This window comes from Thrips palmi, unplaced genomic scaffold (assembly GCF_012932325.1).
Source record: "Thrips palmi isolate BJ-2018 unplaced genomic scaffold, TpBJ-2018v1 HiC_scaffold_2, whole genome shotgun sequence".
In the NCBI taxonomy this organism is placed as follows: domain Eukaryota; kingdom Metazoa; phylum Arthropoda; class Insecta; order Thysanoptera; family Thripidae; genus Thrips; species Thrips palmi.
Window position 1 is genome coordinate 4970859 of NW_023144629.1, and position 16397 is coordinate 4987255.

The window sequence follows — 16397 nt, forward strand, 5'->3', positions numbered from 1 at the left end:
GCGGGGCGGCGGCACCGGGCGGTCCGGCCCACAATAACAGAATCCAGAATCTAGACCAGTCCATCTAGATGACTGCCTTCCGGCGTACTCGGGATGGGACCGGAGGGTGGATTCGAACGGCTGCGGAGCTGCGGCCCGTTTTGATCGGCCGAACACGATCGAACGTTTGTTGTTGGTATCCGCCCCGCCGCGCCCCGGCCCGGCCCGCCGCCCTGCCACGCCCAGATCGCCCTGGGGGCTCCCCCGCGCGATGAACGCCCGGCAAGGCCCGGCATTCCAGCCTAATCGGCCATTGTTGGACGTTGTCGGAGCGGGCCGGCCGAGCAGCGCGGAGCATCGCCAAGCCCTCGGCGTGCGCGTGCGTGCGTGCGCGTGACGTGGCATCGCGATCTTGAAACTAGAACCCGGCGGCGTGCTTGGCCAGGAAAGTGTGCAGGGCGGCGGGTAAACGGTGATGCCCTCCAGGGGGAACTCCAGCCTCGGCCTGCAGCTCGCCGTGCCGCCGTGCCGCGGAACCGCCGTGGAGAGGTCCGGCATGCTGGCTCCGCTGCCAGCTCGCTGGAATTTGGATCCACTCGCCCAGCAGCAGAAGCACCAGGGTGCGCCGATTTTCCAGTTGTTGCGTTGCCATGGTTACCACCCTGCGGGCTGCGGGCTGCGGGCCCAACCTCTGCATATGTGAACCCCCTCCCCTCCCTCCACCTGGCGGACGGCCGGACGGCCACGCCTGCCGTCACCGACCTCCTCCTCCTCGTCCTCGTCGTCCCCGTCTTCCTCCTCCTCCGCCTCCTCCTTGGTTCTCCTCTCTTTTATGTTCTGGTGCCGAGTCGAGCATCCGCCCAGCCGGTCCAGCCGGGGCCGCGGCGCCGAGCCAGGTGCCCCCGCGGGCTGCGGCCGCTGCGGCCCGTACCTGGCAGGTGAGGGACGTGGGGGAGGCGGGGGGAGGGGCGCGGTGGGGACAAGCCAGAGAACGTGTTGCTGGCTTGCTGGCTGGCTTGCTGGTGCCAGGCTGGTGCCGAGGACGGCCGGGCGGCTGGAAGGCGGACAGACGGGCGGACGTCGGCGCGGCCAAGGCGGCGCACCACGAGTCAAGTCAGTTTGTCAGTTCAGTTGGGCCGAGGCCGAACCGCACGGCTGCTGCAGGCTGCAGGCCAGACGGCAGCGGCGTCGCTGCGTCGCGCTACAAGAAGTGCAGTGCCACAGTGCAACGGTGCAACGGTGCATCGGCGAGGATGCGTGGAGTGTAGTGCAAGACGGCGTGCGCCCGGAGGGCCTGGAGGGCCAGCACCCACGGGGCCGCCATGGCCGGTGCGCCGCGGACCTCCTCCACCTCCACCACCACCAGCAGCAGCTGCAGCAGGAGACGGAGGCGTCGCACCTCGCGGACCTCGCGGACCTCGCGGTGCAGCGAGCCCTCCACCGCCCCGGCCGAGGCCGCGAAGGCCGTGACGCCGCACAAGCAACAGGTGAGCAGCTTCGCAGCCACCTTGGTGGCGCGGCGGCACCAGCTGCGGTGCACATGTCTGACATGCCCGCAGTGTGCAGTGCTTGCAGTGCTGCAGCATGCCGCCAATGGGCCGGCGGCCGGCGGCTGTGTTGACGCAGTGCTCGCCGAGGCTGAGCGGCTGAGATTTGCCGGGGCCTAGAAAGTGAGCCTGCGATCGGAATGGGGGCGAGGAGCACGACTCGACTCAGCCTCGCGCACCGCCCCGCCCCGCCCCGCCCCGCCCCGCCCGGACTCGGCTGGCTGCCGGGCTGCGGTAGGCTGCGGCTAGCCTTCCAGCGTGCTTCCAGCGAGTCTCTCTCTCCGGGTCTCCAGCCAGCCGCTCCAGCGCTCCGGCCTGCGCGGCCTGCGAGGCCTGCGTTAGCCCCTACACTGTGAGAAGCAAAGCGAGCGCGGGGAGCACGCTGCTGCATGCCACGCGGAGAAAGGTGGCAAGTCCGCGCAAACGCCAACTCCAACTCGAACGCGGACTCGCGGTCGCGCCATGGCCGTGCACGCAGATCGGGACACTGCCAACAAGCCAAATTAATAGCAACAAAACAACCCCGCCGATTGGTTTGCTCTTCAGCATGCGTCCGAATGGCCGTCACACACTTTAATGATTCGCTGATTCGATTTTTTTCCCCCTTTTCGTTCTTTTATTTTTGTGTGTGTGTGATCTGCTGCGATGCAATTTGCATTCAAGTTCGAGCGTGCGCCAGATGTTGATTATTATTCGTTGTTGTTTTTTTTTTTTATTCTGAGACTTTGCCGCCGGGTACGTACACAGACACACACACACACAGCGCCTGTCCGTCCGGTCCAGGGCCACTGCAGGGCCACTGTCACATGCCTGGCGCACATCAGGCAGTGCCTCAAGGGCTTAATTACCTTAAGGGAATCGTTTAGGCCGGCGACGGTGCGCCGGTACGCCACAGCCAGCCACAGCCAGCGAGACAACGGCCGGAATTCGTGTCGAGGCATTATCGGCATTCCGATACACCACGAAGAGGAGGAATGTCAGCTCACGCAACCTTGTGGTGTGTCTGAGTGTGCGCCCGTGTGTGTGTCTGGGGCGTGTTTAATAATGCATAAATTCAAAAATTGAAGTCACCGGCTGGCCTTCCCCGACCCTGCTCGCCGGGCCCCGTCCCCGTCCGCGCCGTCTGCGCCAAGCTGGAAGATAAGTGACAGCCGCCGCCCCGCTGGAGTCCTGGAGTCCCTGCGGGATCCCCTCCCCCTCCCCCCCGCGGTGCCGTACAGTGTGGTGGCCCCCCGCCCCTCCCTCCCCCCTCGGGCTTGGCTTATCCTGTTTGTCGTGATCTCGACTCCTTGATACACCCTTCCTTTCCTTCTGACCCAGACAGTTAAAAAATTACACAATCATGTTTTTATTTTGGGCGTGGCGCGAGCCCCGGCGGGCACACTCACTCACACACAGACACGCACACATTCTCACTCGGACACTCACGACACTATACAGAAATAAACAACAGGAACGATATCGAAAATAATTTAAAAGGACAGCTTTTCTGTGTACAACACTTTCTTTTTCTCCGAGGGAGATGAGACCTTCAATTTGCCAAGTGCCTCGTTTTCCCCGGAGCGACTCCCTTTCGGTCACGATCTCGCTGTCCCTCGGTTCCGGTCGGAGTCTCCTTTGATTGGCTGGTCTCCGCGTCCTTCTCTACAGTGCCGCACCGCCGTGCTCGGGCTGCTCAGGCAATGCCCTACAGTGTCCCCGCCGCGCCGCCGCCATGCCGCCGCGCCGCCCAGTCATATCCAGTCCCGCGGTGCCGCGGTCCGCCCTGCCGGGGCCGTTTCTTCAAGTGCCGGTTGATTTGTGAAGTTGTCCGCCGTCCCCCCGCCATGACTGCCATGGCCGCGCACCAAGTGTGTACACCCGTAGACCGCGACGCCGCGTCGCCGCGCTACAGTGTGGTGCACCGGTGCCAGGCACTGCCAGGCCATTGGGGCCCGACAAAGTCCCGAAGCAGCCCCGCGAGTCCAACAAGTCCCCCACGGCTGCCGACGGCGCGGCGGCCTGCACGGCGTGCAACCGGCTCGGCACAGCGGGCGCAGCGCGGCGCGCCGGGCTATAAACGCCGGCCGGGTACTTTGGGCCGGCCGGGGGAGAGATCCGGGACGTATCCCGGGGACACGAGGCTTCCCCGAGGATCCGGGCGGAGGCCGCGCCAGGGCCAGGACGGCGTCCAGGGCGTGCCCAGCCTGGTCCAGCACGCCAGGCCTCGTACACAATGGAGACCTGCTCGGGCGGCTGGGGCGGCCGAATCCAAATCGAAGCATCGCCGGGGGCGAGTAGCGAGTGCCTCGCCCCGCAAGCTCTTGCCCGCGGCCGCGCGTTGCCCGCCTGCCTGGCGGTAGGCAACCCCGCAGCCCTCCCGAGGGAGGAAGTCCGAACGGGAACCGTCATCCTGGAGTGGAGCAAACCGGTAGTGACGCGACGCGACGAGGAGACGCGACGTGTATCATGTCGACTCCCATGCGGCCGGCCCCGCCAGGCCGCCGGCCCCGCCTCGCATTCCACGCGTGCCTCCAGCCTGCGCGCCCTGCGCGCCCTGCGCCCTGGAGCCTCCAGGACAGCGAAAAATGACTGGAGAATAGTTGACGTTCTTCAATTCCTGTTGCGTGGAGTCTGACCGAGCCTTTGCCTTTTGTTGCAGGTGGAATGACTCACCATGTGGCCCCGCCGCGGCCCGCGCCTCGGCCCTGCCCGCCCAAGAAGCTGGCCCGGGACTCACTCAAGCGGGAGTCGCTGGGGTCGCTGGGCCGGGAATCGCTTGGCTCTCTCGGCCGGGAGTCACTGGGGTCGCTGGGCCGGGAGTCGCTTGGCTCCCTCGGCCGGGAGTCCCTTGGATCGCTGGGCCGGGAGTCGCTGGGATCGCTCGGCCGGGAGTCGCTTGGCTCCCTCGGCCGGGAGTCGCTTGGCTCCCTCGGCCGGGAGTCACTGGGGTCGCGGGGCCGGGAGTCGCGGTCACAGCTGCGCAGCCCCCGGCCGACCCCGGGACGACCGTCCCCCGTCGGGGCGCCGGGAGCCCCGCCGCAGAGCAGCTGCTACAAGTACCGGCCGCCCGCCGCCTTCCCGTCACCAGGTAAGCGACGACGCCACCACCACGCTAAAATGGCGAGACAGACGAGGCTTGAACCCTTGACCTTGCTCCCCAGGCTTCCCCCGGCTGGTGACGGGGCGCGCGTCGCCGTGCGTGGACCAAGGCTACCACACGCTGGGGTGGTGCAGTCCGTGCAGTCCGTGCAGTCCGTGGCGGCACGGCGAAGGCTGGCCCGAGCCGCAGCCGCCGCAGCCCTGGCCCGACCTGCCGTGGGACCGCAACGCAGGCATCGCCGGCAACGCCAACAACGGACTGCCCCGGGGCACGCCGTCGACGCAGATCGCGGTGCGCTCCGCCACGCCGTCCAGCACCACGCCCGCCTTCGACAGCCTGCAGGACGACGTCGTGCTGCAGGTACGGAGTCGATCCCGCGACCTCCGCCTCGGTAGCCCCGGGCGGACTCGACGCTACCGCTAGGCCGCTCGGCGCCGCGCTAACCCTTCGGCTCTTTGTTGCAGGTGTTCTCGTGGCTGGACAGCCTGACGCTGGGCCGCTGCGCCCGCGTGTGCCGGCGCTGGAGCTCGCTGGCGTGGGAGCCGACGCTGTGGCGCTCCGTGCGGCTGCGCGGCCCCGGCGTGAGCGGCGACCGCGCCGTCCGGGGCATCCTGCGGCGCCTGGGCGGCTGCGGCGCCACCATCCAGCGCCTGCAGGTGTCCGACGGCGCCACCCTCACGGACCGCGGCCTCACGCAGCTGGCGAGGCGCTGCCCCGGCCTGCAGCACCTGCAGCTGCACAACTGCCCGCAGCTGGGCGACGCCGCGCTGGCGGAGATCGCGGCCCGGTGCACCAGCCTGCACCGCCTCGACCTCACCGGCTGCTCCAACGTGTCCACGCTCACCGTGACGCCGGGGCCCGAGCCGCCGCGCCGCCTGCTGCTGCAGTACCTGGACCTGACGGACTGCGACGCCGTGGAGGACGCCGGCCTGCGCATCATCGTACGCAACTGCCCGCAGCTCGTGTACCTCTACCTGCGCCGCTGCGTGCACATCACAGGTGAGCCTAGGGCGCTGCAGCGCGTCGCCTGGCGTCGCCACACCCGTGTCCGGGAAGCCCCAAACTAACGCGCCCCTGTTCTCGCTCCCATTCCAGACGCCGGCATCAAGTTCGTGCCCAGCTTCTGCTCCCAGCTGCGCGAGCTGAGCGTGTCGGACTGCAGCCAGGTGACGGACTTCGGCCTGTACGAGCTGGCCAAGCTGGGGGCCACGCTGCGGTACCTGTCCGTCGCCAAGTGCGATCAGGTGTCGGACGCGGGCCTCAAGGTCCTCAGCCGGCGGTGCTACAAACTGAGGTAAGGGGAGGACGAAGGGAGAAGCCCCACGCGTGCAAGGAGGCGGAGCGCCTGTCGAGCGAGGGTAGGCAGCCCGCTGCACTGCCCTGGCGACGGCGTTGCCTACCCTCGCTCCGGACGGCGGCGATAAACGGCGAAAAAGGACGACCCCTGCCGGTATTCGAACCCACACCTGCCGCTTCCTGTGCAGGTACCTGAACGCCCGCGGCTGCGAGGCCGTGAGCGACGACGCCATCACGGTGCTGGCGCGGTCCTGCCCGCGCCTCCGCGCCCTGGACATCGGCAAGTGCGACGTGAGCGACTCGGGGCTCCGGGCGCTCGCCGAGAGCTGCCCGAACCTCAAGAAGCTGAGCGTGCGCGCGTGCGAGCTGGTGACGGACCGCGGCATCCAGTGTATCGCCTACTACTGCCGCGGCCTGCAGCAGCTCAACATCCAGGACTGCCAGATCTCGCTGGAGGGCTACCGGGCCGTCAAGAAGTACTGCAAGCGGTGTATCATCGAACACACCAACCCGGGTTTCTTTTGAGACCGAGACAGACCCAGAGATATATTTTTAAGCCGTCTCTTCCTAAAGTGTGTGTATTTTTGAAACCTTTCCACACGGGGAAGATTTGGTTTACTTTGCCAAACTTGTATATTTTTAATTAACGCTGTACATTGTTGTGAATGTACATTGTCTTGTTTTTACTGTTTCCCTGTGCAGTGTTATTTATTTATTTCATGTAATTAGGAAGTGATGTGAGAAAGGGTCATGATCTATGACATTTATTTGGTTTCCAATTTTAAGTGACAAGGCCTCAATTTGGTTTCATTGTTCACAATGTATACCTGCGACTGATGACAATTTTTACAGGTTTGCCATATACTTGAATATGACTTCTAAGTAATGTGGGTGAAGTTCGATCATTTCATCATTCTTGGATCATTGAGTATGTATTTGTAATGCCATAACAAGTATAAAGATGTGTTGATTTCGACTCTATTTTATGAGTGCCATAATGAATTTCTTATACATGCCATTGTACGAATTGAATGATGTTTCTGGTAAGAGGGGTATGCAGAATATATAAGCTGAAAACAAATTGACGTAGATCTACTCTATCATGTATTATGCAGAGTTGTCTCACGCCCCATTCCAGATTGACAGATATTTTATGACAATTATTAATGTTATAATAATTTTAAATTTGCTGTTGAATTAAAGTGGAAGTCTGTTAAGTATTATGTCATGATTTGAAATCCTTAAAATCCAGATAAAGTAGGATGCAGTAAAAAATATTTTTCACAGATTTTGGTAACATTTGTACTTTTAAAGAGAAACTTCTGGATGTATTCCTCCAGGCTGCTCTTTCAAAATACTATATATTTCAAGCATAACAATTGGTACAAAAAATGGAAAAATATTCTTAAAAAAAATCACATCACAGGTGCATGACAGTCAAAGTAAAATTAATTATCAAAAACACATTTGTTTTGTACAGGGTAGTTGTTATCACAGGTGACAAATAGACAAAAATCATTGTCAGAGTGGCTGGGAACAGATTTCTGTAATCATGGTTGCAATGGCCATTTACCTACAGTTTAAACCACGTATACCCTACCCAAAATCATTTTAAAGCAAGTGTGCCCGCCCATACCTTCATTACACCACATTAAGAGACAACCCATCCCAGATTTTCCCACCAATTTTAGCTCCTCTGCTACAATTTTTTCTAAACTTGAACAAATTTAAATTTATTTAGCAGGAACTGCAGACATTTGTTCCCGAAGGCCTTTGAAGTAAAGCATATCCTCTGAACTGACAGATGGCACCATGTTTGAAACTGCTTGGATGAAATCTTCCTGGTTAACCTCCACCTCAGTCGAAGGTTGTGTTTTCCTCTCCTCATTTTGTTTGATGATACGCCTAACGGCCCCCAGCCAGGCACCAGAGCACACAGCATACATGTCAGCTCCAGTTACTTCATGTGGTAGCTTTTTGGATATTTCTTCCAAGTTCACATCCGAAGTAAGCTTGAACCTGAGACAAGAGATAATTTTTACAACTTCTGGACCAACATAACAAAGATCAGCGATTGTTCCATGCAGTTCACTCACTTCCTTGTGAGTGCATTCAAAACACTCAATTTGGAGCTTGAATCTTCATATGCCCCTACATACAGCAGCTTATCAAACCTGTGACATGACAGAGCAATTGAATTAAATTATGTACGGAAATGGCAAAGGAAAATTAGCCCTAAAAAGTTTTAACTTCAGTCTTTGCCAACCTTCCAGGTCGTAGGAGGGCCGGATCTATCAGATCTGGCCTATTTGTAGCACCAATCACAAATAATAGGCTTGATTTGTTGAGTCCATCCATTTCAGACAGTAATTGAGACACAACTCTGAAAAAGGAACGATGAAAATGTTACCGAAATCTTTTCTTGAATGATGTCCGTGCGACTCACTGTTCACTATGCATACCTGTCCATAACACCACCAGAATCCCCACTGCGACCCCTATTTGGCGCCAGAGCATCCAGCTCATCAAAAAATATGATGCATGGTGATGCTCCTCGAGCTCTTTCAAATACTGATAACACAAAATTAAAAATAAGATTTTGTGAGTCTTTAGCACTATGAAGTTGATTTGAAATTAAAGTATACTTTATCAGTTGGATTACTTACTTTCTCTTACATTAGCTTCACTTTGGCCAACGTACATATTTAATAGCTCAGGACCTTTCACAGAGAGGAAGTTCAAATTACACTCTGTAGCCACAGCCTTGGCCAATAAAGTTTTCCCTGTCCCAGGAGGGCCATAAAGCAAAATTCCTGTAAAAATTTAAATAATGATAAACAATTCTAGTAAAGTTTGCAGATTATCAGCGCAAGTGTAGACATATATTCCAGACCTGAGCGCCCAAGACCTCCAGCAGTCAGTTCTGGGTATTTCAGGGGTAGGGTGACAGTTTGAAGAATTTCTTTTTTGACACTTTCAAGGCCACCCACATCATTCCACTTCACGGAGGGGATTTTTGGAGCTCCAATGGAACCAGCATAAGCACTCTGCATTTTTTCTACAAAATTTAAAAATTTATTTTAGAGGATGGTTGCTTACTCTATGATCAAATAGCATTACTTATATTTTATTAATTTCAATGCTTACCTAGTGCATCACCAAAGTTACTTGCAGTCAAATTCAAGCATGGACTTTCACTCACAGTTTGCTCCAACTGTTGTTTTCCACACAAATTGTTCCTGATGGTTCAAACAAACGGTTAAACAGTATTTAGGTATAAAATAGATCTTGTATTTAATTTAATTCTTCCTAACCTTATTGCCAGGGACACAAGCTCATTTAGATCTCCAAGCAGAAATCCTGAGCAGCGAGATGCAATATCTTCAAGACATTCTTCACTGGCAGAAGCACAATGCTCCGCAATCAACTGTTTCAACTGAATTTTTCTCTCCTCTTTCTCCATGGAAATGACAGGGATCTCTAATAGAAATGTTCGAGCAAAGGCAGAGGTGAGATCTGTTGAGGATGCAGCAGTTGCAACCAGCACTATTGGCAATTTGGATGATTTCAACACGGCCAACTGATCTTGGAACTCGTCAAGAACGCGAGAATCGTTTCGTCCATCTTGATCATGAGAAAGAATCTAAAAAGAGAAAGGCACAAAAAATTATAAATGTCACCGAGAGTTACTACTGCACCGAAAAATGTTGTGTGCTGAATTTACTTACTTGAATATTGGACATCAGTACAATACAAGGAGCATACTGTTTTGCTTTGGCAAGCACTGCACGTAATTTACCAACAGTTTGTCCTGAGGTACCCCCTTTAATTTCTGCACAGTCAACTGCCCAAAAATTCATTCCAAATTGGGCAGCTGCACTGGACACAATACTACGTTTTCCACAGCCTGCTGGGCCAGTCATCAAGAAAGCTGGTTTCAAACCTGGAAACATGCGAAGAAAAATGTATTGAAACCATTTCATATTTAATATTAATACTGTTCTCTTTTTAGCAACTGTAATATTAGCTTACCAGGGGAGGCACCTTTGAGAAAAGGAGTAAGAGCATTTGTCAGTTTGTTATAAACATTTTTCAGTCCTACAGGATGTTTTTGCAAGAAGTATGTTAGAGTGCTTTTGCTAGATAATGTACAACAGGGAAGAAAGCTGTTCTTATTGACATCTTGAACTAGTGTTGTCTCTCCCTTGGCAACAAGGTAGCCAATGCTATCTTCCGCCTTTTGAATACCTCTGTATCTTGGTCCATCAATACTTAAAATCACAAAATAAAAATCTTTCAAGCCAAACTTTCCTGGTGCCAGCAACACCTCTGGGGCATGTTCCGATAATTTTATCCTAAACACATCACCCTTGTGTAAATGACGAGGAACTTCGAAGAAGCCACTGAGACATGCAGAGATAATGCTGTCATCGGCAACTTGAGGCTGCTGAATCCATGAGACTGCGGCATGGGAAGCATACTTCAGACCCACTCGCCCTTCTCCAATAACTTTATCACACCGCCTCACATTTAAAACTATGCTTTTCTCAGTGCGGTGGGAGGAACCATACAGAGACGTTATCACATTATGATGCACAGTTTCATTGACCAACATTTGGTACGGAGGCACTCTACGATTGGACATGATTTGGACTGCGTACACCTTGGGGGTTTGTCTTGCCGTCTGACATGATGGTCCACACTCCTTCTCTGAGAGCAGGGGACAGGAGCACTTTGAGACAAAGCCCAAACAGGCCCCTCCAACAGGGACACCCAGCTTGACCGCAGCTCGGAGACCAACAACAACACACATCTCATGGTCAGCTACGCTGTCACTGGGCGACGAGGAAGTCACCAGACTCTGTATGACTTCCTGCGGCACTGCCACGGTTTTTAACCGGGTCCGTTTGCTTCTAAAATCGTGTCTGAAGGCGGTCTGAACTTCTTCCAGATTGCGAATCACCAGTTTGTGGCTGGGGCTGAGCATCTCCATGACATACTTCGCCACGCCCAGCAAGCTCTCAGCTGTCAAGTCACTCGTCTCCTCCATTGTCAAAAGGCACGGAGTCCCAGGGAAGACAAATTACATGAAAACGAGGGACACTCGTTGTGGTTATGTCGTCCTTGCCATCTCAACCAAAACAATGACAAACAGACAGCAGACAGCACTGCGCGAACAGACGACGATCGCTCCGAGATCTCGATGTCACCATCGATATGTCAAGAAAAGGCGCCAAGGTTCAAACCACTGCGCGGCAGCGGCAGGGCAGGGCCGGACCTCCCGATGCAGTTTGCGCTTGCACCCAAATTCTGCCCCGGCACTGTCGGATATTTTCAGCAGAATTGGAGGATAAATTGCGGTGTAGAAGCGGGCCGGGGCAGAAAGCCTCCTGGCCTTCATCGCGGGGAGCCGCGCGAAGCGTGCCGCTGGTTCCGGAGTCGCTGTTTCATCGCCCTGTCTCTGTCCCACTCACGGGGCGTTCCGTGGCGGCGCGAGAGAGACGAAACGGCTCCTCGGAGTCGCTTGGCCGCTGCGGTGCTGCGGCGCGGCCCACACGTCATCGCCTCCTGTCAAGGAAGAGGAAGTCCATGCCGGGCCGGCACACCGGTTCCGAGATTCGTCGCTCTGTCTCTCTCGCACCTTTACGAGACGCCCCACGAGTGCGAGAGAGACAGAGCGACGAATCTCGGAATCGGTCCGTGCTTCTACGAAGGGGGGCGTCCAAAGCCTCCACCCCGGCGGCGGCGGCCTCGACGGCGTGCTCGAGGTCTCGGACGCCGCCGCGGGCGACGTGAACGCCCTGCCTGGCCCAGCCTCGACAGCTACTGACCACGCGCCCTGTTTGTCGGCACGGCGGGCAAGGTGCGGAGGGGATGCCTGTTGCCGATCCTAGTAGGGATCAGGGCGGGGAAAGGGGAAGGGGATCAAGGATCGGGCCTGCAGGGCTCGGCCGTCGGCATGCCGTCGGCCTGCCCGGCCCGGCCAGGCCCGTCCGTCAGACAGGTGCTGCTGTACTCTGGGGGCGCGGAGGCACGGCCGCAGGCGTTCGCCGAGCCCCGCAGTCCACGTCCAGTCCACGTCCCAGCCAGCAGCCTAGGTGAGTTGCCTCTCGCACTCCCCATCCCCTCCCCCTCTCTCTTCCGCTCCAGAGAAAATTTCACGGCGCATAAAAATTGGACCGACGGCCTCCTGTCAAAGAGGACTTTTTCCCGCTTTTCAGTTTGGCTCGGGCAAAAAAACACAAACAGCTCGGACAGGTTGATGTTCGCAGAATTATGACTGACCAGTAAACTTTTTATTCTATCTTTTTTTCATTTTGAAAACACAAATAAATGCTGGAGGCGTTTTTTTCTCTTTCCTCGGGCCGCGAAGCTGGTTGGCAGCATGTTCCCGGTGACGGCCATGGTGGCCGTGGCGGTCGTCGCGGTGACGGGGCGGGCCGCGGGTCTCTCCAGCGAGTGGAAGTTCCCGGAGGGCTTCTTGCTCGGGGCCGGGTCCTCGGCCTACCAGATCGAGGGGGCTTGGAACGTCAGTGGTGAGTGGCTAGAGCGCGGCATGACCATGTCGATGACCTTGCCGATGACCTTGCCGATGACCTTGGCAGGCAAGGGGCTCAGCAACCTGGACCGCGCCTACAGCCGCAGGACGGACGGTGGCGGCAATGTGGCCTGCGACTCGTACCACCGCTTCCGGGAGGACATCGAGATGCTCAAGCTAATGGGGGTGAGGAGGGAGCACAGGCGGCGACGCAGCGTTGCCTTTTCTGTTTTCAATAAAAAAAGAAAAAGTTGCCAGTCCACCGAGCGCCCGCGGAACGTCGGGTAGGCAACCCGGCCAGCGCGCGTGTCGCGGGGTTGCCTACCGACATTCGCAGGCGCTCGGCTCGGGCGCTCGGTTCGGCGACCCATTCTCTCTCTCCCCCTGCGCAGGCTACCCACTACCGCTTCTCGCTGGCATGGGCGCGCCTGCTGCCGACCGGTGAGTCGGACAACGTGAACCAGGCCGGCGTGGACTACTACAACGACTTGCTGGACGAGCTGGAGGCCAGCGGCATCGAGCCCGTGGTACGTGCGTGTAGTGGTGCGGCGCCCTGTGGGCCGCTGAATGGGAGCGAGCGAGAGGCGACGACGGGGTCGCTTTCGGAATCAGCCTGCAGCCCGCCATTTTCCTTCCGCGTGGCCTACATTTTTTTTCGTGATAATTACGGCGAGAGCTCCGGCCGAGTTTCTCGCTCCAGTCCCCCAGTCCTCCAGTCCCTCCAGCCTCCAGCCCCCGGGAACGGGGAACAGACGCGCGAATCTGGCATTCGGCGTTACGCACCGGCGTAGCGGCGTAGCGTACGGCCTTTCGGGTCCTTGATGCATAAAGGAATGCACGAACTGGGGCTGGAGAGGATGTTGAAAAGGTGGCGGGAGGGGCGGAGGGGCCGGGGGGACGCCGGAGTGGATGGTTAAGTAGGGGGTGGGAGCTTCAAAGTCCTGACAACTTTGCGCGTGCCTCTCTCGCCACCAGCTGCCGACTGGAGCCGCTGGAGCCGGGCCCGAAGTCAGGCCCGGAGCCGGCCCGGCCCGGAGCCAGCAAGCGGAGCTCCGAGTTGAAGAGTTGTTAGTTACTCCTCGTGCACCTCACTTAAAGCAGTGGATGGGGGGAGGGGAGGGAGATAGCCCGAATCAAAGCCGATAGGTCAATACTGAGAAAATTTGCGCGCCAATTTCGTTTTCCGTTGCGTAAGGTTTTTTTTTTGGCGTACTGCTTGTAGGTGACGCTGTACCACATGGACGTCCCCGCCGCGCTGGACGACAAGTTCGAGGGCTGGCTCAGCCCCCAGATGGTGGACTACTTCGTGGCGTACGCCGTCACCGCATTCCGGCTGTTCGGCGGCCGGTACGTTTTCCGGCGAGTGCTTCTGTGCGGGGCTCGAATCGAGCGTGTGACCCCACCAATGGATTGCCCTCGGAACGAGGAATCCATTGGTGGGGTCACACGCTCGGTTCGAGTCCTGTTTAGCGACTCTGGAGCTCAAAACGCGTCTAGAGTTTTGGCCGGCCTGCTGGCCCACTGTGTGCTGGTCGCTTGACGCGCCTTGTCACCCCACTGCAGGTGCGGTACTGGGTCACCCTCAACGAGCCCTTCATGTACTGCTTGTACGGCGTGGGCCACGGCCGCCTGGGCGCCGTCAAGACCTGGCCGGGCCACGGCGAGTACGTCTGCGGCCACCACATGCTGCTGGCGCACGCCAGGGCCTACCGCGCCTACAAGAACCACTTCGCCTACCACCACGGTCAGTACCCAGACGCCGTGGCCGCATGGGTTAAGAGGTGGACTCCCAGTGGCAGGATCGCGGGTTCAAATCTGTCTTTTCGGGACTTTTTTTCTCATGCATTTTCTTTGACTTTGTCATTGAGAATGTGAAGGATTCGGGGAAGTCGATGGGCACGAGGCCAACTGTGGCGGCGGCAGTGGTAGTCACGTTGTGCCGCCTGGTGCACTGTGTGTCCAGGGTCGGTGGGCATCACGCTGCAGAACTTCTTCACGCGGCCGTGCAGCGGGTCGGCCGCGGACCGTGCCGCCGCGGACGCGCACCAGCAGTTCGAGCTGGGCTGGTTCCTGGAGCCGCTGCTGTCGCCGACCGGCGACTACCCCGAGGCCATGCGGCGCAAGGTGGACGCCCAGAGCGCGCGGGAGGGCCTCGCGGCGTCCAGGCTGCCGACCTTCACCGCCACGGAGCGGAAAGTACTGAAAGGTGCGCGCTTTAAAAAACAAAAACCAAAATTTTAAAGTTACTTGCGTTTGAATGGGATGGAACGGACGCAGGCGCGCTGGACTTCCTCGGCCTGAACCTGTACTTCGGCTGGGAGGCCTGCGACGGCGTGCCCGACGGCGCCGGCAAGCCCTCCGTGGAGCGCGACGCCGCCTTCACCATCAAGGGCACCCACGACCAGTTCCTGCCGCCCGGGCCCTTCCGGGTGAGTCCCTCGCGGGTTCGAAACCCACACATTTTTTTTTTCAGAAAGTTGATTTTAATTTGGGTGGTTTTGGTCAGAGCACGCCGTGGTCCATGCGGGCCACCCTGGACTGGCTGCGGAGCAGGTACGGCAACCTGAGCATCATCATCACCGAGAACGGCTTCGGCGACGACGGCGCGGAGGGCCTCCACGACGCCACCAGGGTGGCCTTCTTGCACGTCCGTACTCCCCACACTGACAACAGAGTTGCCCCATCGTCGCTGTGGGCCAGAAGAGCGGCGCCGGCGGCCAAAACTCTAGTCGCCAATCAGGGCTCGAATCGAGCGTGTGACCCCATCAACGGATTCCTCGTTCGGAGAGTCACACTTTCGCTTCGAGTCCCATTCAGCGACTGTGGAGCTCAAAACGCGTCTAGAATTTTAACCGCCTCCGTCGCTCTTCTGGCCCACTGTGAAGCGTGTGTAAAACGCAGCCCGCTGTTCCCTCCTCCCCCGCAGGCGCACCTCGGCGAGGTCCTGGCCGCCCTGCACGAGGACAAGCACGACGTGAAGGGCTACTTCGCGTGGTCGCTGCTCGACAGCTGGGAGTGGGGCGTCGGCTTCAAGTGCGTGCCGTGGTGTGGTACCTGCTGCGTCACTGGCAACGAAAACTAAAGCACCCCCTCGTTGTTGTTGTGTTCGGCCAGGCTCAAGTTCGGCGTGGTGCACGTGGACCACGCGTCAGGGTCGCTCCGCCGCACGCCCAAGGACTCGCTGTTCTTCTTGAGGGACGTCATCAGGGAGAGGGGGTTGCCGTCGTTGCCTTCGCTGGCGTCGGGCGGCGCGCCGCGTCGCCGCGCGGCCTTGGCGTCCTTGGCCCCCGCGGCGGTGCTGAGCTTCGCCTTGGCGGCGCTGCGCCTCTAGCGTCATCGCCCACCTCCCACCCTCAGTGGCCACAGTGTCTCTTCCATCCAGTCCGCGCGCAAAGGACGAGACTTCTCATTGCAAAAGCGTTAAAAAGTTTGCGCTCCAGTTATTTTTTTTTTTCGTCGCCGTTCCTCGGAGCGCGGCGGTTTACCCGCCTGCTGGCAGCACTCGGGGTGGACGGTCACCCTTCCTCGGAGCCACCGCGGGGAGCGGCTTGCTGGCTTGCTGCTTCACAAATCCAAAGTGGCGATGATAAGTTGGTGGAGCGAACCACTTGTTGGCCTCGCAGCCCAGCGGGCCCGGGGCCTGGCCTGGCCCAGCCCGGTGCCCCGGTGCTGGCAAGCCTGCGGGCTGGATTCCGCACCTCGTCGCTCTGTCTCTCTCGCACCTGCAGGGAACGCGCGATGGGTGCGAGAGAGACAGAGCGACGACTCTCGGAATGAGTGCGCTGCCGAGGCCTCGCAGCCCAGCGCGGTGCTGCCCCCTGGCGGCGGCGCCGCGAACAGCGCCGAGCACGGGGAGGGGTGGCGGCGAGGCGCGAGGCGCGAGGGGGGGGGGGGGGGGGGGTGAGGGGCGCGCGTGAGGACCATGAGGACCGTGAGGACCACAACAAAGGAGGCG

The 16397-nt window shown here is 58.4% G+C and overlaps 3 protein-coding genes across 3 annotated transcripts; 2 read left to right on the forward strand and 1 right to left on the reverse strand.

The window, feature by feature from the left end:
- The first annotated feature begins 1023 nt into the window (after positions 1–1023).
- Positions 1024–7121, forward strand: LOC117647382 (F-box/LRR-repeat protein 7-like). The gene is made up of 6 exons (XM_034389106.1): positions 1024–1466; positions 4168–4596; positions 4670–4968; positions 5073–5607; positions 5704–5902; positions 6093–7121. Exons 2-6 carry the CDS (start codon positions 4173–4175, stop codon positions 6427–6429), a joined length of 1794 nt encoding a protein of 597 aa, XP_034244997.1. The 5' UTR covers positions 1024–1466; positions 4168–4172; the 3' UTR covers positions 6430–7121.
- Positions 7122–7251: 130 nt separating this feature from the next.
- LOC117647381 (peroxisome assembly factor 2) lies at positions 7252–11082 on the reverse strand. Its single transcript, XM_034389105.1, has 10 exons — positions 9937–11082; positions 9633–9847; positions 9219–9547; positions 9052–9143; positions 8798–8962; positions 8571–8717; positions 8367–8475; positions 8171–8287; positions 8001–8078; positions 7252–7923 (listed from the first exon to the last, which is right to left on the reverse strand). Exons 1-10 carry the CDS (start codon positions 10952–10954, stop codon positions 7638–7640), a joined length of 2556 nt encoding a protein of 851 aa, XP_034244996.1. The 5' UTR covers positions 10955–11082; the 3' UTR covers positions 7252–7637.
- A 790-nt stretch (positions 11083–11872) lies between these two features.
- LOC117647385 (myrosinase 1-like) lies at positions 11873–16130 on the forward strand. The gene is made up of 11 exons (XM_034389108.1): positions 11873–12002; positions 12278–12440; positions 12510–12628; positions 12835–12969; positions 13665–13789; positions 14005–14186; positions 14406–14648; positions 14720–14871; positions 14949–15089; positions 15369–15475; positions 15557–16130. Exons 2-11 carry the CDS (start codon positions 12290–12292, stop codon positions 15771–15773), a joined length of 1572 nt encoding a protein of 523 aa, XP_034244999.1. The 5' UTR covers positions 11873–12002; positions 12278–12289; the 3' UTR covers positions 15774–16130.
- Positions 16131–16397: the final 267 nt, after the last annotated feature.

What these genes read in the sequence shown, in the direction of transcription:
- LOC117647382 (XM_034389106.1), top strand. Translation starts at nt 4,173, where the DNA reads ATGACTCACCATGTGGCCCCGCCGCGGCCCGCGCCTCGGCCCTGCCCG. An exon ending in CGCCGCCTTCCCGTCACCAG is followed by an intron (nt 4,597 to 4,669) that starts GTAAGCGACGAC and finishes CTTGCTCCCCAG; the next exon opens with GCTTCCCCCGGCTGGTGACG. An exon ending in CGGCGGTGCTACAAACTGAG is followed by an intron (nt 5,903 to 6,092) that starts GTAAGGGGAGGA and finishes CTTCCTGTGCAG; the next exon opens with GTACCTGAACGCCCGCGGCT.
- LOC117647385 (XM_034389108.1), top strand. Translation starts at nt 12,290, where the DNA reads ATGTTCCCGGTGACGGCCATGGTGGCCGTGGCGGTCGTCGCGGTGACG. An exon ending in GGGGGCTTGGAACGTCAGTG is followed by an intron (nt 12,441 to 12,509) that starts GTGAGTGGCTAG and finishes TGACCTTGGCAG; the next exon opens with GCAAGGGGCTCAGCAACCTG. An exon ending in AGATGCTCAAGCTAATGGGG is followed by an intron (nt 12,629 to 12,834) that starts GTGAGGAGGGAG and finishes CCCCCTGCGCAG; the next exon opens with GCTACCCACTACCGCTTCTC.
- LOC117647381 (XM_034389105.1), bottom strand. Translation starts at nt 10,954, where the DNA reads ATGGAGGAGACGAGTGACTTGACAGCTGAGAGCTTGCTGGGCGTGGCG. An exon ending in TCTCAAAGGTGCCTCCCCTG is followed by an intron (nt 9,848 to 9,936) that starts GTAAGCTAATAT and finishes GCATGTTTCCAG; the next exon opens with GTTTGAAACCAGCTTTCTTG. An exon ending in TAACTTTGGTGATGCACTAG is followed by an intron (nt 8,963 to 9,051) that starts GTAAGCATTGAA and finishes TAAATTTTGTAG; the next exon opens with AAAAAATGCAGAGTGCTTAT.